Source organism: Tursiops truncatus, chromosome 4 (genome assembly GCF_011762595.2).
Source record: "Tursiops truncatus isolate mTurTru1 chromosome 4, mTurTru1.mat.Y, whole genome shotgun sequence".
Classification (NCBI taxonomy): Eukaryota; Metazoa; Chordata; class Mammalia; order Artiodactyla; family Delphinidae; genus Tursiops; species Tursiops truncatus.
In genome coordinates, this window is record NC_047037.1 from 64,145,434 (window position 1) to 64,169,878 (window position 24,445).

Consider the following 24,445-nt stretch of genomic DNA (forward strand, 5'->3'; position numbering starts at 1 on the left):
GAGATAGAGGCGAGGTCCATCCAAAACCCCCCACCTGAGCGCTTCATGACCAGAATCTGCAGTCTCTGGTCCAGCCTGTTGCCAGGGGCCAAAGGTGTAGGTCCCTGCCCGGCCGGCAGGAGCAACCCCCAGCCTCTGCCGTTCTGAGCCCCCGTGGCCAGTGGCGGCTGCCCTCCGCGAGCACCTCCCACCAGGTGAAGAGCTGGGGAAACCGACTCATCCAAGTCTCAATTCCGGCACAAGGAAAAAAATCCCAGAACAAACCGACCTGACTTTTCAACATTTTATTCTTGTATTTGTACAGCTATATTTTACAACTCAGTAATGCAGTTTAGACACAGCCAAACCCTGTCTCCGGAGTAGTTATAACACAAGCATGACGCAGAATGGGATGAGACAAACATTCCCAAAGAGAGCTTAGTTAGTGATAACTCCAAGTCCCTGTGTCTGCCTACACTTCCAAAAGGGATGGTGCGGTCGTTGCCCGCTGAAAACTTCCATGAAAAAAAGGCACCGTAGGACACGTTGTACAGGTATATACAAACCGAAAACTAGAACAAAACTACACATATTTCCTTCCGCAGCTTTTTTTGTTCTTTTTTTTTTAATACACACTTTGTAAATTGTAAACCTTCACTTGCAAAAAAATACAAATACACTGAGGCATTTTAGACAAAATATTTTCTTACTTATACAGATGCAATACTTAAAATATTCTCTTAAGTGCTCTTTCTCATAAAGATTCTCAGATCCGTGTCTGCCTGCAGATACAAAATCGAGCCTTTAACGCGGTTTTATATTTTTAATATATCTTTTTTAGGTTTATATATATTTATTTTATATATATATATATTTATATATTTACAACTCTGCCATATATTCCTTCACCTTTGGTTAAAAAAATTAAAGCCCTCTCTTTGATAACATACCGAAGTCTCTTCTTTTAAAAGAATGCACATTTACATACAAAAGAAACATCTGATCCCACAAAACATATACATTCCTCATTTTGCAGACTGAGTCAAGTCAGAACTTTTGCATACTCCCCCAGCTTCGATATATAAAATGATTTTGCTTTTTGCTGACATGGTTCGCCTTACACATAGGAGAAGAAGCAGTATTATTTTCTTAATGTTTTACGGCAGTGGGGGAGGGGAGCGGCCGTGGCTCCCCCTCCCCCCGCCCCTCCCCCACCCCCCCACTCCCCCAGCTATGATTTGCACTAGTGGATGAAAGAGGCACTACATCATGGGATGAACATGGTAAAGTGTTACAGTATCCTTTGGGTAGATTCTGAGAAGGGGCTCGAATGGAAAGCATCAACACTCCATGCTTCAGCAGGCTTTGGGGAGCTCCGGGGGCAGGTCAGTGGCGGACACACGGTATTGCACCTTGGTGTTGGTAATGGCACCGTGCTTCTGGCGCAAGTGAAGACGCAGCTGGCTTTTGTGACGGAAATGCAGGTTACATTTCTCACACTGGAAGAGAACCAGAGGCAAACCGTTAGTCATCAACTCAAGAAACATGTCATTACTCAAGGACCTTGAGAAGGAGAGATTCTCCCTTCAAGGGATGGGGCAGCTCTTCCCTCTGGAAGGCCACTTTGAGAACCCACATGAATTCTGGCTTCTGCTAAGGGACAAGTAAGCTGTGTACGAATGTCCCTTCCTTGCTTTCCAAAGTGTTGGTCATGCTTTTACCCCACTTGAGATGAATTTCCCTGCTTCAGCTCCACAAGTTCAAGTCTAAACCAAAAATGCAGTTCCGATGCAGACTCCCCAAATTTTTAAGGCTTTCCTGAATCCCTCAAGGATGAAAATAATCCCTCTTTCCTTTGACTTCTGTAAGATTTCTAGCCTTGCCATGTAATGCCAGATAGCCTTGCCAACCCATGCATTAGCATCCTTCTCAGGTAGGGAATCCTTTGATGGTGGTGAGCACTTCTTACTAAACTTTATAATCTTCCCAGTTCCTAACAGAATATACCTCAGACAATTATGCAATAAATCTGAACATATTTGGATAAATGGATTAGAACAGTCTGAATTCATAAAAATTCTGGAATCTAGGATATGCTTAAAAAATACAGTTATATTCCTTTAAGTGAGTGTGTACACCTCAGATCAGCTAACAAGGCATTAGCAAGCAGAGCTGTTTCTTGCTTTGATTCAATGAATGGATGATAATGGTTTTAGTGGGAAAGTTCTTTAAAAGTAACATGGATGACTAAATGTAATGGGGTAACCTGATGCAATCCTGGAACAGAAAAACATTTTAGGTAAAAGCTAAGAAAACCCAAATAAAGTATGGACTTCAGTTAATCATAACATACCGGAATGAGATCATTAGTTGTGATAAATGTACCCTAGTAGTAAGACGTTAGCAACAGGGGAAAACTGGGTACATACGGGAACTCTCCATACTATCTTTGCAACTTTTCTATAGATCTAAAACTATCCCCTAGGGGCTTGCCTGGTGGCACAGTGGTTGCGAGTCCGCCTGCCGATGCAGGGGACATGGGTTCGTGCCCCGGTCTGGGAGGATCCCACATGCCGCGGAGCGGCTGGACCTGAGAGCCATGGCCGCTGAGCCTGCGCGTCCGGAGCCTGTGCTCCGCAACGGGAGAGGCCGCAACAGTGAGAGGCCCGCGTACCGCAAAAAAAAAAAAAAAGCACAAAAAACTATCCCCTAATAAAAGTGTAATAAAATATGTTCACATAGAGAATATGTTTTAAAATAAAAAAGGAAATATATTTAGAAAAATTAAAAAATTAAATGGGCAGGCAGTGAGTAGAAAGAGCCCCGGTCTTGGGAGACAAGGGCCCCTCATATCAATGGCACCCACCGCTGTGCGTCCTGAGTGCGGCATTTCTCTCTGAGCCTTGGCTTTTCCTTCTGTAAGGGACTGAGTCAATACACTCTGAAGGTCACTCCTAATTCTGACATTCCTGTGCATCTAAACACCCACAAAATAACTGAAACAGCAAATATGTACTGGACTATGGGCCAAGCACTGTTCTGAACACTTCAGGGAATCCATTAATTTAATATGACTCCATGAGGTAGGTGTTATTATCAGGCTAATTTTACAGATGAGGAAATTAAGGTACAGAGAGGATAATTAATTTGCCCAAGAACAAAAGCAAGTAAGAAGATATTCACTCAAGGATTGATAAACAACTGAATGAGAGTAACCACCTTTTCAGGTTAACATTTGCGATATGGGTTAACGATTCATTCATTCGTCCTTGTGCCCATCACGACCTAGAGCGATGCCATAAACTCAGCAAAGCCAGCCTCATCTATAACAGTAGTTTCCACACCTGTAAACCATGGGACTCTTTTTTCAAATTAAATGGAAACTGGAAAGGAAAAGAGACTGGTACTGTCTCATTCCCGTCCTGTCCTGCGGGGTTGCAGAACCTCAGTGATTGGAAGAGCACAGTTTGAAAACTGCTCATCTACAGCATCCTCACTATTTCATAGAGAAAGAAAACTGTGGCCCAGTGAGAGGGTCAGGGTTTGCCCACAGCCCTAAAAAGGGTCATTGTCAAAGCTGGAATAAGAACCCAGATATCTCAGCTACCTGGCCAGTATCTTTCCCCTTTACAGCAGAGATCGGCAAACTGTTTCTGTAAAGAGCCAGACAGTAAATATTTTCCACTTTGTGGGCCTGATATTCTCTGACACAACTACTCAGCTCTGCATTATAGTGTGAAAGAGGCCAGAGACATACGTAAACAAGTGAGCCTGGCTGTGTGCCAGCAAAACCTTATTTGTGGACATTGAAATTTAAATTTTATATAATTTGTATGTCACAGAATATTATTCTTTTGATTTCTTTTTAGCCATTTGAAAGTATAAAAACCATTCTTAGCTCATGGAATTTCAAAAATTAGCCCACAAGCCATAGTTGGCTGAGACCCTGCCCTAGAACACTGTGATTCCAATGGCCCGATCATGGCCTTTCGCTGCTGGTCACCTGCAGTTGCCTTTTCTCTGTTTTTTTCCCTTGTATCACCACATTCTTCTGGTTCTCCTCCTACCCTATTGACTGCCCCTTCTCAAACACCTTAGCTCCTCTGAAGTAGACACCTAGCCCAGTTTAGGGCCGTGCTGGAAGCACTCAATAAGCAATTGTGGAATGAATGAATGACTCTGATATCTATGTATTCACAATCCAGACCTCTTTCCTAAGGCCCGGATCACCTAGCCCAACACCTCCACTTTAAAGATGAGCAAACTAAGACTCAGGCCAAGGTCAAGCTGGTTGTCTTAGGACCATTCGAGTTCAGTGGTCATCCCACTGCGCGCCTGAGATTAGAGCAAACAGTCCTGCGGCCCCAGCCCTCCACCTCCGCACCCATCCCAGGCCAGCCAGCAGCCACCAGAGGCTAACGTACATGGTAAGGTTTCTCTCCCGTGTGGATTCGCAGGTGGCTCTTCAGAGTCTGAAGGTGCCGGAAACGGGTGCCACAGATTTCACAGGGATAGGGCTTCTCGCCAGTGTGGATGAGCACGTGGGCACGGAGGTGGGCCACCTGCGCAGGAGAGCAAAGAGCGAAGTGAGAGGCTCTGCCGGGGTGGGCTACAGACACGCCGCAGCCTCTCAGCGGCACCCGGGGCTAGGGTCCTTCCCCACGCCCTCTGCTCACCTGGACAAATCTGGCTCCGCACGTTTCGCACTTGTAGGGCTTCTCTCCGGAGTGGATTCGGGTGTGGGTTTTCAGGTTGGCTGGCCGGTTGAACTGGGCCCCGCAGATGTTACAGCGATAGGGCTTCTCACCTGTTACCGAGAGAAGGGGAAAAGGCAAGCCACACTCAGCAGAGGTCTCCACAGTCCCCGGGCCCTGGATTTCAAAGCAAGCTGCCCTTCCTGGGGCCACTTTGGCTTTCCTTCCCTTGGAAGATGTCAGAGAGAGGCGTCAGGGGTTGGCCACCCCTGCCTGCCAGCCCTCTCTTACACACACACCAGCACACCTCGCCCACGGCCAGGCTCAAGAAGCAGGTGGTGATGTGGAGGGAGGGAAAGGACGCAGGGCGTGGGACAAGGAGGGAGCGAGGTTCCAAGAACCAGCCTTTTCATTGGGATTATCTAACTGTGGGACGTGGACATGTCACTCTCCTTCTCTGGGCCTCAGTTTCCCTCTCTGGAACCCGAGGGGTGAGTTTAGATTACCTGGGAAGGCTCTTCTAGCTCTTCCCTCGGGTGAGACTGATTCAGTCATCAACCCACTCCCCAGAGAGACACAATCAGGCCGCTCTAGTTTCTCTCCTTGAGAACAAACACGCTTTTCCGCTTGTGGCAACTACAGCTGGATTCCGTTTGCACGAGAGCTGGGGCCCGAGTTGGAGTAGTTACTCAGACAGAGGAAACCAATAGAAGGGCCGAGCCTTCCTTCATGGAAAGTTTCTGGGATAATAGACCCATTTAAAATACCAGGAGAGAGTCAACTTTGGACAACTATCAGGTTATTAGACGCTACCTGGGAAAGGAATGTGAGTTGATAAGGAACAAGCCCTTAGAGGGAATCAAGAGGCCTTTAGCGTTTTTCTGATTTATAAAAACCGAATTGACTTTGCCCCTCTCAGCCAAAGTTTCTTCCCCTGTGCAGTGGGATTAACACTTCTGACCCCAGCAAAGGTGGAGAAGCAAGACAGAGCCTGTCAGAGGAAAGACAAAGGATGTGGGGAGTGGCTGGGTCACTAAGCAAAGACGTGGCGGGGCTAGGCCCGCACTCAGGCCAGGGCAGCACCTGCCCCCTGCCTCACCCCACAGGGCACCGAGGCCCTACACTGCTTTCTCGAGAATGCTCTCCCCGTCCTGCCCCTGGGGAACCCTGGTGAGCTCGGGGGGTGGGGGCAGGGTGTACAGGGCCATACCCGTGTGGACGGTCTTGTGGCTGGCGAGGTTGCCCTTGTAGCGAAAGGAGGCCTGGCAGCGGTCACACTTGTAGGGTTTGTCACTGTGGGTCTGCAGCGTATGCCTCTTGAGGGAGGCCTCCTCAGAAAAGCGGCAGTCACACTCATTGCAGAAGAAGGCCCCGTTCTCTGTCGGAGGGTGGGAGGGGGCACCAGCGTCAGCACCACAAGGAAGGGAGGTAGGGCTCCGAGGCCTCCCCACTCTGGAGCTCCCCCGAGGGCCAAACTGAGCCCCCAGCGCCCTGTCTGCCCAGGGTTCACGGGAGCCCAGAGCAAAGGGCCTGTGCGGATTCTCTTTTTCTTAGCATTTAGAGTCTCGATCGTGGAGGCGAAAGGAGACAGATTTGAAGATGAAGGTATAGGAGGGAAACTCAAACCCACAGGTACCCACATGGCCTGCGCCAGCTTGAGGAAAGCTTGGCACCTCCTTCTCTCGAGAGCTCTGAGAACTGACTTTCCTTATCAGGTCATAGTTCTACTTACATTCATACACAGAAGCCCTCGGGTAAGACAGCCTCTGTCTGTGTCTCTATCTCCAAAATCAGGATAATAAACCCCTGTCCTGCCTACCTCGCAGGCTCACGTTGTATAACATAAAGCATCATAGGAATGTAAGATATGAATCAAAGTCAAAGATACTCTGAGGTCATCAAAGGAGGAATTAATGATGACCATGGTCACCCTTGCACCTATCTGGACTTCATGTCTCCCAAACAGTTTGAGATAGGGAGACCAAAGATGATGGTGGAAGTAGAAACACAGGCCCAGAGAGAAGGAACTGGAGTGTAGAGCAAAGGCAAATGGCCACGGGGCCAGGAGGGGACAGTCCCTGCTCTCCCAACTATCGGTCCATGACCCTGTGCCAAGCCTCTGAGTGTAAATAACTAATTTTTTCTTTTGTTTTAACAATTTGGAAATGACACATCAGGGTAGTTCACCCCTGAAGAGGCATCGCTGGGCTATCCTGTTACAGACAGAGCTGGAGGAAGAGGTAAAAACTGGGGAGGCCAGTCACACACTATCCAGAAACGTCAATTAATAATCAGTTCAACTAATCGAATTCAGCTGACAATAACTGAGCGCCTACTCTGTGCTAGACTCACTTGGCCCGATGGGAAATGCAGGCATGAATGAGGCCGGATGCTTCTCCTTCTGGAACGTACAGCCTAGCAGGGTGAACCAACATGCACACCAATCGGTTGGGGTCCAGTGGGCCTGAGAAGGCTCCGGGAGCTAGTTATAGCCAGCCCCACAGCCAACTTTGCTGGAAGGAAGCTGAAAAGGCTGTGTGGTCCTTCTGCAGTCCCCCAGATTAACTCAAATTCCCCAACCCTTGCTTTGGTCAACTAGTTCCCTACGAGGTCAAGAGTGGGACTACGGGTTGCTGATTTAAATGCCATTGGACTTCCAACCAGGGGCTTCTCCCAATCAATGACAACAGCGTAAATAAAATGGAAACACAAGGCCTGTGGAGCAGAGGCAGAGGCCAGGGGAGGGAGGGGAAGGAACTCACCACAGCTGGAATCTGAGTACTCAGACTGGGTCTCTCCCAGCTCCTCGGGGAACGTGGGACCAGTGGCGTGGAGGCACATCTCTGCGTGCTGCGGGGACTGAGAGCCACAGGACGTGCACTTGGGGGCGTGCAGGTAGAGCGGAGAGTGGCTCTCACTGCTGCTGCGTGGGGAGCCGGTCAGTGACCTGTGGGCGGGGAGAAAAGGGCCTCAGCAGCTGGAGCAGGGCAGAGCGCTCTGCCTGGCATTTTTGCATCCCCTCTTCCCTGTGCTCAGGGCAGCCCAGAGGCCAGTTGGAATCTGACGCCACAGAGTTATTTATCCCCTAGCCTACCTCCAAATAGCAGACACATCGAGATCACTGATGGGGGCCACACTGAGCCCAGACTCCACTCCCGGGCCCAGTTTCCTCCCCTCAGTGCTACAGTCCACAGCCTCCCTCGGTCCAAGGCAAGTAAGAGGACTCCCCGCTGCCACAGAGATTGCAGGAGCTTGGGATTCTTGGAATGCTCATCTACCATGGAGGGGAATTCTCTCTCTCTGTGAAAATATACCGAAGCTCAAGGTCCTTCCTCACTTAGGCCAATTCAGTCAATAGGCCTTGGCCCATACCTCCAATGTGCTCAGCATTTCAGGCAAGAGCAGAACACAGCGCCCTGCACCCATCAGAAGTGACTCCAGAACCCTGCCCCGGTGAGCCCCGACCCCAGGTCCGGACTGCCTGTGAAATCACCTGTTGACGATGTTATTGAGCCTGCTGGCCTGTGGGATGGTGGAGTCCTCGCCACTGGTGCTGAGCTTGGTTGGGGACTGGAGGTCAAGGGTCTCGGGCTCCATGGGCGGCTGGCAGGCCGCCGGGGCAGTGTAGGCTCGAGGGGAAAGGCGGCCCAGCTCGGCCTGCTCGGGCCCCTCTGGTTTGGCATTCTGGTTGAGGCTGTTGAGCACGATGAACTTGTACTTCTTCCAATTGCAGGCTTTGGGGTCAGTGGGGCTTTTGGCCGGAGGGGACCCGGAGGTCTGGAGGATGCAGGCGTTCTTGCTGCTGCAGGACTCCGTGGGTGAGTTGGGTTGGCAGTCGGACTTCTGGGGGCTCTGCGGGCTCACCAGACCCTTCCGGTTCAGGGGTGCATTGGGCGGCTCGAAATGCAGGGCGATCTCATCCTCCGACGAGGGCCTCTCTTCCTCTTTGCCGGCCTTGTCACAGGCGAAGTACGGGGCGCTCCGGGCCGAGGGGGCAGCAGGCTTGGGGCCCTCGGCCACACTGTAGTGCATATCACTCCGCGCCTCCTCCAGGGCTGCCTCCTTGGGTGAGTACACGTTGTTGTGGCCCACAGTGGGGGAGAGCTCCATGGCCGGCCGACTGTACTCACTGGGGACTGGCCTGGCACTGTCGCAGGGGAGGGTCCGCTCCTTGGGGAAGGAGTTGGCCACAGGCATCCGGGCATCCCGCAGCTCCTCGTCGGAGAAGAGGAAGCTGCTGACCGGAAGGTGGCCATACATGGGGTACGAGGCTGGCGGCGTGGACAGGCCATTGTACAGGCTGGGCGCGAAGGCTCTGCTCTCACACCCAGGGGCGTTCCTCAGGGGCAGGCTGTTCTCCACCACCTCCCGGCCCCGATAGGCCATGAGGTCCTGGGGCATCAGCATCCGGCTGTTCAGGAAGTCTTCACGGGGAGGCTTAATGGCAGGGACCATCTCTGCTTCACTGCAGGAGCAAAAAGAGAGAAGACCCCGGCCTCCAAGTCAGAACCTTCCAAGTGACACTGGTCTATGAAACCACATTTGCACTTGAGTCAGTCAGACCTGGGCAATGTGGCTCTGGAGTAGGGAAACACTTGCAGTTACAAGGCAGTTCTGCTAAAAGTCTAGCAATCTAGCCCACAGCTGGGGAAACAAGGCCCAGAGAAGGGAAGTGAGTTACCCACACAATCAGTGCCTGTTTAGACGTGATTTTGCATGTTTAAGTCCCATATGTATACATATGCATGAATCTATAATTATTCAGATGTTACAGAATATAAAGCTATCAGGGTCCTTATCTCATTTCATCCTTACAGAAGGGATGTAGATCAGGAATTACTGTCTCCATTTTACACACCTGGAAACTGAGCTTCAGGGAGGGAACAACTTATACGATGTTGGTGCTACATGTTTGGAGGGTCTTTGTTATACTGGTGCCCTGGGAAGAAGGGACTCGCTCTATATACTGCCTGGAGACGTGGGCGAGTTTACTTTGGAGAACAGGCAGCACGTGCCAGCGTAGGAAGCCCTGGCTCTGCAGCAGCCAGACCTGGTTTCCAGTCCCTGCTGTGCCACTTAGCAGCTCTGTGACCTGGAGCAAGTTACCGAACGCTCCAAGCGCAAGGCCTGACCCAGAGAAAGCATTCATAATGATGATCTTGCCACCATTATCACCCACAGGAGACAAAGAGCCCAAGCTGCGTATACTTGAAGGGACATTATGTGGGTGAAAAATAGGCCAGCTCAGTCTGATCACAGTTAACAGAGCTAGAACCAAGGAGTGAAGGTGAAGGGAGCCAGATTTCAACCCGCTGTAAAGAAGAGCTTTCAAACTATCCAAGGGAGAACTGCATGGCTCTGGGAACACTGAGTTCCTGGCTCCTGGAGATGTTCAAACAGAGGCCGCAAACCTTTCTGTCTGAGAAGGGATGCAATTATCCTGGAGTAGCTGAATCCAACGGTTCTATAGAAGTCAAGGCCCAAGTCTCTGTTCCACTTAGCAAAGCTCTTCCCTTCTTTGGCTCTCAGGTTCCTCAACTTTCCGTGATAGTCATGTCTTACCAGCCCTCTGATAGGGGGCTAGACCCAGTGAACCCTATTTAATTCAATAAATGTTCTCTCTAGTAGCAGCAGGGTGACATAAAAGATGAGTAAAGCAGCCCACAGTCTGGTGGGGGAACTAAGGGGCATATGTAAATAGTTACAGTGGAAGCCTAAAGGAGAACTAAAACATGTATGCAAATAGTGAAAACAGAGGCAAAGTCTAAAAGACAGGCAAAAGGCTTTCAGACACAGCTGAAGAGCTGAGGAAAGAGCAAAGTGATAAGTGCACAAACATCTATGAAGAAGCTGGCATCCAGGCGTGGTCTTGCAGGATGCGTGGGAGGAAAGGGTCTATCAAGTGAATGGAAGGAAGCAAGAAGTGGGGAGGCACACGGCATATCTAGGTAGCAGGAGTGTGCAAAAGCAGTGGAAAGGTAGGTTGTGGCGTATCACAGAGGATTGTTTCTTCTGTGTGCAAGCATTATCAATTGTTTCCGACCCTGTCTGATCCCTTCCATCTCCGAGGCTTCCATCTAGGCAGCAGCTCACCTGGCCTTGATGAACTTCCGGCAAGTGTCCACAACATGCTCCATCTGCAGGTACATAGCTGTGGCCATCACGGCCATGATGTTGCCCTCCCGCAGATTGAGCCGAGATGTGTACATGAAGTCCAGGAGGATGCAGAACCCCTCCGGGTTGATCTCAGGATCCAGGTTGATCACACTGAGGTTGCATTTCAGCTGGTCTGTGAAGATGCTGTAGAACAGGCCACTGTAAGACAAAGAAATGTCTCACTATAACAGACACATAGAAACTGTTATCAATTACAGTCACCACGGACGCTCAGCCCCTCTCCCCTGGACCTAGCTCCAGAGCTTCCATGGCAATTAATAATAGTTGCCAATTATGGAGAATTTACTAAATCCCAGAGAGTCATTACACACTTACATACACTATCCTGTGCTCCTCATAACCTTGCAAGGTAGATTCTATCCTTCTCTCCCTTTACAAACGGGGGAACTAAGATCAAAGAGGTCAAGTGAGGGCTTCCCTGGTGGCGTAGTGGTTGAGAGTCCGCCTGCCGATGCAGGGGACACCGGTTCGTGCCCCGGTCCGGGAAGATCCCACATGCCGTGGAGCGGCTGGGCCCGTGAGCCATGGCCGCTGAGCCTGTGCGTCCGGAGCCTGTGCTCCGCAACGGGAGAGGCCACAACAGTGAGAGGCCCGCGTACCACAAAAAAAAAAAAAAAAAAAAAAAAGAGGTCAAGTGATTTTCACAAAGTCACAGAACCTGTATTCTTTTGGTCTTAACTGCACAGCTTACCAGAGCTAAATTTAGCACTCATTTGCAGTAACTATTTTGAGTCTATATCTTTGGGATAAGCATTTCTTTTCTTGTTCCATCACATTATCCTTATTTTTTAAATCTTATTGTATTTTTTTAGAAGCAAATTGGGTATTGATGACAAATAAAATGATGCCTACATCTACAGTTTACTGATTTTCTACAAGTCCATAGACTATCACAAGGTCAATACTCCTAGGAGAGCCAAGTCAGTGTCAAGCCAAGCCTCCAGGTACCACGGTGTCTGGTAGAGGAAAGAGCACTCAGTGAGAGGCCAACATTCTGGACTGTCATCTGGATTCTACTCTTTCTGAGCGTGTTGCCAGAAGTGAGCTAGACTTCACCCAGTAGTTAGCTAGGCGACCTTGGTTAAGAGACTTCACTTCCCTGCACCTTGGTTTCCTTCTCTGCAAAGCAGAAACAAGAGTGTCTCCCTTACAGGCCTATGGCAAGAATGAGAATGTGAAGGGGACAGATTGATGCCTGGCACGTAGTAAGCATTCGGTTAGCGTTACCTATTCTTTTTCTCTCTATATAAACCTCTCCACTATTTGAAACAAAGGTGCTTGTTGTAGATGTTGAATAAGTCCTCTACTAGCAATCAAGATCCCTGGCTCTACGTCAGTTTGCCTGTGAATGTCTTCATCTTATCATCTATGAAATGGAGCTAATCGTGCCATCCATAACACAGGCCACTATGGAGATCCAGGGAGGTGCTGTAACATGAATTGCTCTGAACACTTGAAATACTTGTCAAGTATGAAGAATTAGCCAGCTCACTTTCACCAACTTACATATGCTCGGAAACACCCATAGAAATATAGTCATGGTATAAATAAATACAGTCATAGAAAAAAAAGAGCAAAAGATCTTAAATTAACTCGCTTAAAATATTTTAAAACTCGCTTTCACTTTTCATTTTTTCACTGGTTCACTGAAGTTAGTCTCCATGTTTGCCCAAAACACATCGCTTCCGGAGACAGTATATGATTTCTTCTCCCTCTATCCCCACAGAATGGAAACTCTTTCTTTTCTAAAAGTATGTTCATTCGTTTGCTTCCTGAGAACCCACTCGGCCAGGCCACGTGCTGGAGATCTGGAGAAAAATGAGATGTGATCCCAAACACAGCCAGAGGCCTCCATGCTCCACACTGGCAGCCGGCACCATCGCTCCCCTTATATCCATCATCCACCTTCCGCTTCCAGACCCCTCACCTGCAGGCCATGAGGACCGTCTTATGGGCTCGGAACTGCTCCCGGCTCACCACTATGACAACATCCGTCAAGATGTCGCGGCTCCGGAGGCGATTAAGGTTGAGAAGAACGTCACTGGCGTGGCGGGTGAACTGGATACAGCTGTCAGCCGGCGAGGCCATTTTTTTCTTCACCTGAAAGAAAAGGTCAGAATCTTGTTAGTCCTCCAGAACCTGTTTCCTTCTCACCAGGAGTGTGAGAGCAGGTGGCTTAGCCTGCTCCCTTGTGTTTGCTTTTGAACAACTCATGGCCCATCTCTGGGCATTACTCTTCATGTCTGTACAATGAGCTAATAATCTTTAACCAACTTGTTAACAGAAAACCCTATTGGGGAAAGAGGAGGGAATGAATATTTGTTGAATGTTTTCTCCACATACCAAACACGCTGCCAGCATTGAGAGGCAGTGAGTGTGTGACAGGGGAGAGAAAGCATGCTTTGAAGGTGAGCGCATGGGCCATACCTTTTGCAGGCTGTGTGACTTGGAGCAAGCTGTTTTACGGTTTCTGGGCTTCAGTTTCCCAAAACGGGAGTAGTAATTCCTAGGCGGTTGTAAAACTTAGAGATACGTGCCTGGTCCACAGTAGATTCTCAAAAATCGTAGCTATTCTCATCGGCATCTCATTTCATTATCCCAGCCACCATCTGTCTCTCCCCTGCTAGGCTTCAGGATTGTCTGACTGTATCCTGAGCACCTAGCGCCTTGCTGGTGCATAGTAGGTGGCTAAATTAATGGGAACCGAGAAACGAGTAAGGGAATGAGTGATCGCACAACAGTGTTAAGACAGTCGAACGCAGGGGCAAAGGGGTGGGGGCTGGGTGTGACGGACAGGCAATCGGCTCTCCTTTATCTCATCTAATGAAGAGTGGCACCATTCACAGAGACACATACATTGGCAAATTAAAAGAAAAGTTTGTCCACAAAATTGTAAAGCACATAATTCAATTTACTTACCCAATGCCTTGATTCACAGTCCAAAATTTTGCTTAAAACCTGCAGGGAAGATAAAAAAGCAAACAGAAATTGATTTCATGAATGTAAGATTGTCCACTATAGTCTTATTTTAGGACACACATATTTAGTTTTACTTTGATAGCTGCAGCCTGCCAGCTGGTGCGGTTTTACCACAAGCTAGCAAACATTTTTCCCAGCTCGGCTCTTATGGAAACAACGGGCATCCAAAGCCATGCGATAATAATGTTTTTACCCTGAGTACTGGGAATACAATTTCATACATTAATTACATATACGTAGACACATTTATTTCCTCTCTCAGAGTAAAAACTGTATGCCATCCAAAGGCCCTTGAGTTTATGGGAAAGAAAAAAATAATAAAAGTGATGCTTTCAATACTAATGAGAATGATCCTTCAGGGGCCTAAAAACTCTGGATGCGTTTCAAAACCTGCTAAAATATTCTCTTTCAAGGCCTAGAATGACTCCACAAGGCCAACAGGGTCAACATCTTTATCCCTATTTCACTGATGACAAAACTGAAACTTGGGTTCAAGTGGCTTGCTCAGGACAAACAGCTAGGCAGTATTTCCTGACTAGCTGAAACACTTAAGACAGAATAAGGAATCTGCAGAATACAGCCTGAGATGGTATATCTACTCTTCTCTCCTTTTTTGAAATTTCCCCTCCCATCCCTCTTGGGCCTAAGACCAGATACAGGGTTACAAACTTCCGAGTTTGTGCTTCCCCCTGCTGGTGAAAGATTTAACTGTGAGGTTTAGCTGAGAACCGGCCAGGAAGCGCTTAGGAAATATGGACCCTCTCCAAACTGGTTTCTCTAAAACAAAATAATTTAAAGCATAGGTGAAAGACTATCATTTATGATCACATGTGGGCTGCAAAACAGAACAATATTTGAAACCACACACCCCCCCCCCTTGCCCGACTTTTTTTAAAGTGTAGCCCTTTAGAGTTATCTTCCGGGTAAAGGGGCCCGAGGCCAGGGAGGTCATATTGGGCCACATAAATGGTGAGTGACCTGGCCCTAGGTCTTCTGGCTTAAATTCCTGTTCCCTTTCCAAATCAGCCTACGTGCTGTAGAACATGCAAGACAGCACCCTGATGTGGGTGAATCTCATTTTTAAGTTCCTTCCCTCACACAAGCACTTTGCCCCCATTCCAGGCTGCTGAGTCTTACCAAATGAGCACTCTAAAATGAGAGGTTTCCTTGAGTCTGTAACCAAACACTCTGACATTTCTCTGTGGTCCCAAGTGCCAGTCACTCAGTCTCATCGGCTTCAAGGTTAATGTGTGCATGTGAGTGAGTGGGGATGGGGGAAGGAAATGGGGGAAGGGAGAGGATAGAAAAAGACAAAAGAACCTATTTATTTCCTCCTCTCCCCATTCTAACTCAAGATGGGCAAAGAGAGATACACTGAATGGGTCCTAACCAAAGTCCAAGGATGGTCTCCTTGGAAAACGAATGCGGAAGACACGTGAGGTTTATTTATAAACCTTCCCCTCTTCCCCCGTGGAAGAGATCCCTCAACCCTTCTGGAATACCTAAGGCTGCCCTGGAACAAGCTTCAAACACCATCTTGCCTGTGGATTTCTAGTCACAGACTTTTGGAACCACAGGAAGCCCAGATTTGCCATTTCACCTTGACAAGTGGCAATGACTCACTCCAGATGCGGAATGAAACAAACAAACAAAACAATTCCCCTGGGTCCACTGTCAGCCAGGCCCTAGGCTGGGCACTTTCCACTGTAAACCTCTCGGCCTGGCTTGACCAAAAACAAGGCACATACACTAAGGCCCCTGTCCTTATTAAGTCCACTCCTTTCTCAGCTAGCTTTGTCTTCGGAGCCCCACAACTAGTGAGTATGTGGGCTACAGTGGGCGTGGGCAACGCTGCCGCCCTCTAGATGCTGCAGGTGTGGGAGCACTACAGCACCTGGTTTGGTTTTGGGGACCACTCAGCTCCTTCCCATCCATGATTGTGGCTGATAACAATACCAGCCCCCATTTGCTCGGAGGCCACCGAGGCTCCAGGGGATGTCTCGCCCAAGATCTCAGAACTAATTCCAAGCAAAGCCCAGGACGAACGCCGTCTCCTAGCTTCGGCCATCCCACCAATGCCAAACGCAAGACTCATTCCACAGAAACAACCAAGAGAGCAGAGCTGTCAAGGAGAAACTGACATCTGCAAGGGCCCAGACGTGGGCTCTCCCCACCCCAGCCAGCCCCAGTCGCGGAAACCACCAAGTGAGAGCTAAACATGGTCTTTTTCACCCCACACACTTTCCCTTTGGCGCTTTCCCTGTGTATTTTCAATGAGGCACCTTGAGAAGGCAGATCCTTTAAAGGGTCTGAAGAAGAAAAGAAGAGGGAACTCCCCCTCCAAAAAGTCAAAGAGAAAGAAGACAGCATAAAGGAGAGGGAGAGAGACAAGAGGTGAGGAGAGCAAAGCCATCCAATATGAAAGACCCCAGCCTTTCCCTCCCGCCTCCAGAGGCAGCCCCCGTCTCTTGCTCACACACAAGGGCACAAAATCGAGCCGTGCGGCCAGGGCAAGCCCGCGCAGATCCGCAGATTCGCCCACCCCCATCACACCGTACCTGTCTGCCAGGGACCGCCCACCCCCGGGCGTGCTGCCCGCACCGCGGCCCGTCCACCTCGAAGCCCCCGCAGGCGCGGCGGAGGCCCGGCGGTACCCCGGTAGCAGCCCTTAATTTGGTTACATTCAAAAAAAACTTTTCGTGCACCTCGGTAACGAACATTATGTGTGCCTTTTTTCTTTCTCTTTTTTTTTCCTGTTACGCCGTCAAGGCAGGGGGCAGTGAGGGGAATGGCACAACCCTCTCATTCCCGGAACGTAGTCGATCTCCACTCAGCGGATTTCAAAGAACACTCTCTGCCTATCGCCGGCTCCAACGAGAAGTAACTTTCCAGGAAGCTGCCGGCCCGGACGGCCGCCAGGATCGCAGCCTGCGCCGCGCGGGCCGCCGGGGATTCACCCGGCGAGGTTGGCGGAGGGGGTGGGCGCCCGGGGAGGAGGCTCGCGAGGAATACGGCACACTTTCCCCTAAATACCTCGTCCGCTCCCGGTCCAGAACTCCTACAGTTCACCTAGTTCAACCCTTTCCCCATAACAATTTTATAAATAGGGAAAGTCAGGCACAGCTGGTCTAGAACCCAGGATCTCGCGTCCAATCCCCGGCTTATTTCATGACTTCAAGTTGCCGAATTCCGGTGTTTGTTTGCCTGGTGTGTCTTTTTTTTATCTTTCTTTCTCTCATTTTGCTTGCCCCCCCGCCCCTCCCCCTGTTTTAAAGGGAGTGGTTAGGCGAGGCCTGAAGGTAAAAAAGATGGAATCCCGAGGACTGAGGGTCTCCATCCAGCGCTCCCCAGCCGAGTTGGAGGAAAACTAAACCGAAAGCCCCTTCCGCCTACGTTGGCAAGAAGGCGAACCCAGCTCGGCTCGGTTTCCGCCTAAGATCTTTAGAATAGGAGCTGTCAGGCCGAACCTGGCCAGATTTCGGAATTTCCGAATCCGATTTCTCCGAAACCATAGAGAAAAGGTCGGGATTCGGCAGGGCCCTGGGCGCAAACCCTATCGCGTTCATGGGCGCGCTCCAAGGTTGCCTCGCCTTCCCGTGGCCTTTCTCGGAATTATAATCCCTGGGCGCCATCGCCTAATCGGTCTCAGTATCGGGCTCCGAGGGGCACTTTTGGGGGCCGGGAGGTGGGGAGTAGGGGGCGCGAAAGATGCAACCTGTGAGGCCGCAGTCCACTCCTAAAACTGGCGGGTAGCGTCACAGTGCGCCGCGCATCACATCAGCAGCGGAGGCGGGGTCAGTAAAGACTGGGCCTCTCTGGCTTCATAAAATCCCACTTTCTCATCCCTTCGCCCGGTGGGATAAAGGTGAAAGCGAAGGCTGAAATTTAATATGGGATGGGATGAGAATCTAGGAAGGGAAGCTAAAATTAAGTAAATGCACTTATTGGAAATTAGGAGGCCAGTGGTTCCAGGACTAGCTCAAACCTAATCATGTTTTACCGCTGCCTAACACTAGAGGGAGCCCTCCATCAAGGCTTAAAACCGACAACTTCTTGTCGCCCCGCCCCTCCTTCCCATTGACCTAGTTTAGACACAGTCTCCCGATTTGGAGAATGCCTTCCGCCCTTCCCCCTTCAATATCCCGTTCGGGTTTTGGATTATTGGTCATCTAATAACTCCAATAACTCGTTGAGAAATCCAAAGGAGAATCTGGAAGTGCGGAGCACTCTTTAGGGGCAGGGACGGGGGATCTTAATAAGGTTGGAGCTGCCGCAGTGGAACCAGCATCAGGGCTCCTTTCGGAGCGCTCCCTTTCTCCGCAGCGTCTCAACTAATGAGCTGCTCGGGTCTAGCCATGGTGATCTGGAGGTGGCGGGGTAGGGTCAAACCGCCGAGTTGTTTTTGTTTTGGGGGAGAAACACTCCTCGCGCTCTTGGCTGGGGGCGGGGGGGTAGGAAGACAGTAGATGAAAGTGAATTTGATAACGCGGTGGCCTTGGCAGTCGCTTTGGGTGACCGAGGAGGTGTTCAGGGACATTATGTCCTGACTTTCATTTCTATCACACTTCCTGCCAACAGCGCTCTTGCAAGCCTGCAAGCTTCTAGGAAATGCAATAAAATAGAGGGATGTGTTTTATCATCAAGATCTGAAGAGGAGCTGCAGAAAGGACGCTCCCCAGGCGCCCAGCTCGTGACAGCCTTCCAGAAAGGGCCGGCAGTCGATGCCAGCCGACCACGAGCAAAGATATTTTGGCCATCCTGGCTGGACCGGGCTCGGCCTTTGCAAAAAGTCTGGCGGGAGAGGGGGGAGGCATGATCTCCCCAGACAAACAATGCCTTTAAAAATCCGATCTGGACAGAAGTCAGCCAAGGTCTTTATTCACGTTAATGAAGATGGAAGGCACTAACTGTCCTTGGAAAGCGATGAGTCAAACTTGACCGCTCTTCAAACCCGTCCCCAGATTCGTTTCCAACCCGAACAGAGGCGCGTTTCTCCGACGCGGCCTCCAACAGCTCCCGCAGCGGGAGAGGCGGAACTCGATTCCGGCGGACCAGGGCGGTGGAAACAACGGCTTCTCCCGCGGGTGTGCGCGCCTGCGGTCGCTAGGGGCCGCCAGCACTCGGTCGCGCGTTTGCCATCTTAAAATTTGAGCTCCGAGAAAGAAAACTTTGCTGAGAAGCTGTTGTGGATTTCACTCTGCCGGTCCATAGGACCCACACACACACAACTGATTTCTCGCCAAGCCACTAAACAAAGTTTGGAAAGAAGGGGAGGAGAGCTATTTCAGGATCCAAATGTGAGCCTCGGGAGCAGCGAGGTGCATCTCTGCAAGTCTAGGGACTGGGCTTTAATCACGCCCTAACACAACGCACAGCCCCCTCCCAAGAAATAAGACTCCCACCCCTGAGCACTACCGTAGGCTTTTCATGTCTGTGACTGAAAATCTTGGGCCATGCTTTCTAAACAAATTCCTCGGGGACAGCTGGGGAACCCTTTCCAACAATGGTTACCTAAGAGGTTAAAATCATGGCTCCCTCTGACTTCTGCTCCTTTCTCTTAGATAACTCAAAGGGGCGGAGATAAACTCGCCTTTGACTTTAAGTCACTGACCTGGAATTCAGAAGCTTAAAATCGGGTTCCGGTTAGGTCACTAATTCGCCATTAACCCTCTCATCAGGCCTGTTTCCTCAACTGTAAAGCGATATATGTCCTAGAGCCCCTGTGGCATCCCTCCAGTATTGACTTTTCCGGGGGAGAGGCCACAGAGACTGGGAAATCGTGTTTTCAGAATCGGGTACTTTTCGGTTCTCTTAGCGGAGACAGATGCCCGTCGCTGAGTGGCTGTGAATGGAGCAAGCATCCGCAGGCTTTCTAATTTTCATCCATCGTACCAAAACTTTGGAGGTTGGGTGTCATCCTCATTGGAGGGTACCCTCCCCTCTGTCAGTCCTAGCACCTGGTTGGGATACTTGGGGACCCGTAGGTGACGCGGTCGGTCCACTGCCCTAGGCAGGGAACTCAGCCAGGACCCACCACTAGGTGGCGGACTCAGTCCGTGCGAAAATCGCCGCGCGACCACAGCCTTCCACACCCGACTGCCCCCCACCTTTTTGCTGTTGTTGTCTCTTAAGGGAAGGGGGGGGGTGCCTCCATAGGGCAAAGCTGGAAAACACTGAATTTACTAGATGTAATTCCTTCTTCCCGATGCTCAGGCCTCTAGCAACCAAAACGCGGTATCTGGAGCTGCGTTCATGTAGTATACCTTGATTCTTCCAGCCCGAAAGGCTGAATGTATTGGGAAGAGAAAGAAAGGGTGCACATGTCTTCAAAAAGCAGAAGGCAGTCAACGGCATTACCAGAGCTTTCTACCAAACACTGGTCGACCAGCAAAACAGTCGGGAATAAACTGATTCCCACGTAGAAAAGGGGTCCTGGAGGCCAAGGGCAGGCTTAACAGCGCTCGGCTAAGCCGGGGATGGGGGAGTGGGGATGAGGTGGTCTTTTGGTGGGGCTCTCGTCTCAGAGTGGGAGGCGGGGAGGGTTGGGAGGAGCCGTTCCTGGCCTCCAGTGGGGCGAAGAGAAACCGGCCAGCTTTCCCACAACACAGCACCCTCGCTCGGATCACTGCGGTGGCTTTCCCACTTGTTGCGCAGTGCAGGCAACTGGCACGCGCCACACTACTTTGACTCCCAGAGGACTCCAAACCCGGCTACGGATCAGCCTACCATTGCCCCAGTCCATCCACAAACCTCCCTCCCCGACCCATCCCCGCATACACCATCTTCAACCGCCAGCAAAACTACAGGACTTCCAGTCGCTATGGTTTTTTACACCAAAACATTCCTCCTTGTCTCAATATCAGACAGACAGCAGAATTCGGGTGCCCTGAGAGGTCAAGTCCAAGAGGGAAGGGGGGCTACCTCCGCCAGGAGAACTCCCCTACTTAAAGCCAACCAGGCAAGCATTCCCGAGAGAGAGCGCGCGCGCGCGCGCGCACACACACACACAAACACACACACACACTCGAACTACTTCGCCTATTATGACACCATCCTAGCTTTTCTCCCTCCTTTTGAGAGATCAACTACAAAGTCCTTGTTAAAAAGCTACTTTTATCTCCCCTTCCTAAAGAAAAAAAAAATCCTCAAAAGGTCATTTCACAACATTTTTCAAATATTTGACTTTTGCAAATAGATAGTTTCACCCACCGAGGGGTGGCGCTGCCGCACCACCTCCTCTGAATCGCTAAATTTTTCACAACAAAGTGGGTTGTGAGTGTGGCTACCCGGCAAAGGAGAGAGGGAAGGAAGAATTTTGACATCTAGCCATCGCTACCATTTACTCAACCAATAACTGGAACTCTTTAAGGCTCAGCAAACGACAGCTTAAGAGTTTGGAGTCCCATTCCTGTCAACCAAACCCACAATAAAAATGGGACAGGCTTTTCAAGAAAGCAAGGAGTAGAACCCTTCAAAACTGAGCATAGAGAAAATGGCCAATTGGAGAATTCCCACTTCTAGCTGCCTTCTTCAAGTTGCCCGGTTTTTACAAACAGCTACTAGCCTTATTGTCACTATCAACAGACCCTTAAAACCAGTCAGTGCTTGGGCCTGCAGTATTGGAAATCTTCCAAATAGGATATTGGAACCTTCTATTTATAAGTGGGGGGAGGGAGGACTATTTCCCATCTTCAGGTTTCTATTTTGGCCTGAAGACTCAACTACAGTCATTTTAGCAAGGGAATGCCCATCTCCTGGTACTCCCTTTCCATTTCCTCCTCCCCCAGAGACAAATATCTTTTCTCCTTTTAAAAGAAAACACACATATATTTTAAAGCAAGAATGTGATTTCACCTCGTTCCTCTGAGCTCATGTTTGCTACCTCCAGGAATAGCGGGTGGACTAGGGCCAGATGAACTTCAACTTGGGTTGCAGATTTACGAGGCTCTGTTCCTGTGCCAAAGGCTCTTAGTAGTAAATAATGAGCAAAATAGATACCTGTCTCCTGACAGATCCTGCGGGCCCCCCTCTTACGTTTTTTTAAAGTTATTTATTAAAACCACACACACCTTGCAAAGAAAAAGGGAAACTGGCAGTCTCTGTAGAGGAAGCCGGTGGCATCGCTCAGAGCCACAAACTGTATTTCTAAACAGCCCTTTCCCTGGTTCCTTCTCTCCTGCCCCACTTTTTTTCTTTTTACTTTTTTTTTAAGTAAAAAAAATGCATCTACTGACATTTTACTTAAAAAAAAAAAAAAGAAAAAGACTAAAGCATTACAAGATTTACCTCCTGGAAACTATAAACTGAACAAAAAATCCATAAAGGATTAAATCAGTTTCCTGGGGGGGGGGGGATGACCAGCTCACAGAAGAGGTCAGGGACCCAGTAACAGCTCTGGACTTTGAGCACCCACTTTGGGGTCATTCCTTCGGCTCAGCTGTCAGGACCCCCACCACCAAGTCAAACATTTCGAGAAAGTGCACAACATAAAAAGGGTCTTTTTCATGCTTTTTTTTTAATTTGTAGGTTTGTGTATTTGTTTTCCATAGGATAGCTTTTAAAACTCATTATTGCCACACTAGTTCCATTTTTGGCCAGAGTTCCAAGATAATACGGCATCATAAAGGCAACGCAATCCACAGTTCTCAAGACGTTTACCACGGTCACTGCATCCGGCAGCGGGGTGGCCCCTCGCTCCCGCTGCTCCCCAGCGCAGCCGATTTCCGAGGCTCCAACTCCCCACCCACTCCCTCCCCGGGCCGCCGCCGCCGCCGCCTTCCCGCATTCTTACTCCCTCAAGGAGAGCCACAGGTTGCAAATCCAACCAACCTCGCAATCCGTTTTTGCAAAATCACTCACAAAGATCTCCCGTTCGCGCCCGCGCCCCCTTCTCCCGCGCCAGATCCCCCAGCCGGGGCCACAAAGTGCCCTTCTCTCCTCCCGGGTCTCGCACGTAGGACCGCGGGCTGGGGCTGTTTGTTTTTCCCCTCGCCCAGCGCAAGGACCTCGGGAATCTGAAGCCTTGACGCCGGCTACTCTCCGGCCCGCAGTTCTTGTTTGTTTGTTTGTTTTTACAAAGCCTGCACCATGGGAAAAATAAAATTTAGGAAAGCGGGGGAACAGCCATTGGGAGCTAACACCGAGTCACGAAGCGCCCAAAATACAAACACCGCGACCGCCAGAAATCCCGCCACCTTCCCGCTTGGCTGGGCCGTCCTGCGAAGGTTCCCGGAGTCCCCGCACGCTGAACAGCACCGCAGGTGCAAACGCGCACCCCTTTCCCACCCACCCCCCAAATCCCCGTCCCGCCACAAGCTTCCCTCCCCACGATGGGGTGAGGGAGCGCGCGGGGCTTCCCGACTCTCTAGACTGCAACCAAGAAAGAATAATTTTCAAAGTATTCAACATCCCCGCCCCCAGGCAAGCTAAACCTCCCCCAAAACGCAGGGGAAGGGGACACCAAAACACTCGGATCTCGTTAGGAAGATCACGGCTCTGAAAAGAAAGAGGAGAACCCCATACTTCAACTGGGTTTATGAAAAACAAAAAACAAAAACAAAACGAGGAGTTCGCTTGCATTTTTCCTCCCAAATCTCGGCTCGGAGGTAGGGAATCTAGAGGACCAAGGCCGGTGGAAGGGAGCCAGCGGGGCGAGCGAGCGGGCAGCCTCCCTCCTCGCCTCCCGGAGTGACCAAGAAGGACGTGAGAGGGGAAGGAAGGAGAGGCGAGGGAAAGGAGGAGGGAGGGAGGGAAGGCGAGGCTGGAGCGAGGGAGCAAGGAAGGCAGTTTGCAAGCGAGAAAAGAGGGAAAAAACACAGCCGCACGAATCCAGCGAGATCACAAGCCGTACGCAAGCAGCAGCAGAAAGAGCGAGAGCGCTAGCGCGCGTCCTCTCCGCCGTCTGGGGCCAGACAGCCCCCAGACTTGCCCGAAACACCACCCCCCCAAGCACTGTCTCGTCCTTTCTGCTCCGGCCGCCCCCTAATTCCCCTCCTTCCTCTCCTCCACCTCCTTTTCAAAAACCAAAACAACACAAGGGAGGGTGGCAAAAGCCTCCCCAAACCGGCCAATTCACTCAAAGACAACAAGAATAAAATAGTAAATATATAAAAATCTATATCCTAGAGTGGGAGAGACGTGGGACTAATCTTCGGCATTTATTTTAACACCTGACAGCTACAATAAATAAATATATACATTTACATCAATAGATACACATAGGAAACTTGTAGCCAAAGCATTTGGCAAGAGCGGAAAAAAAAGAATTAAAAGGTAAAATAATGATCATGAGCAGCGGCGGCGGCAGCGGCACCAGCGGCAACAGCGGCGGCGGCGGCGGCAGCAGCAGCAGCAGCGGCGGCAGCAACAGCAATAATCACCTGGTGTCCGGCCTTTCCTAGAAACTTCTTGCATCACCACTTCTAAGAACCCCAGTTCTAAGAATCAACAGAGCTCAATTCTCGGAATTTGAGCTGCGGGCCTTACCACTGCTACGTGGCAGGGGAGGACTCGGTGTCAGCTCTCCGCGACTTTTGCCTGCTTTGGCCCATAAAAAACCCTCAAAGGCACAATATTTTCCCACTGTCCGGCATATTTCGGGTTCCTCACAGGCTGGG

The 24,445-nt window shown here is 50.1% G+C and overlaps 1 protein-coding gene across 2 annotated transcripts; it reads right to left on the reverse strand.

Annotated features, from left to right (window-relative positions):
• Positions 1–269: 269 nt before the first annotated feature.
• Positions 270–24,285, reverse strand: BCL6 (BCL6 transcription repressor). Of its 2 annotated transcripts, none has more exons than XM_019946139.3 (10): positions 24,209–24,285; positions 13,770–13,808; positions 12,778–12,950; positions 10,767–10,988; positions 8,167–9,138; positions 7,436–7,620; positions 5,884–6,051; positions 4,656–4,786; positions 4,404–4,541; positions 270–1,478 (listed from the first exon to the last, which is right to left on the reverse strand). In XM_019946139.3, exons 3-10 carry the CDS (start codon positions 12,936–12,938, stop codon positions 1,335–1,337), a joined length of 2,121 nt encoding a protein of 706 aa, XP_019801698.1. In that variant the 5' UTR covers positions 12,939–12,950; positions 13,770–13,808; positions 24,209–24,285; the 3' UTR covers positions 270–1,334. The 2 variants fall into 2 exon arrangements, with proteins under 2 accessions (XP_019801698.1, XP_004329364.1); XM_004329316.4 differs by lacking the exon at positions 24,209–24,285 and adding an exon at positions 14,967–23,091.
• Between the last annotated feature and the right edge of the window lie 160 nt (positions 24,286–24,445).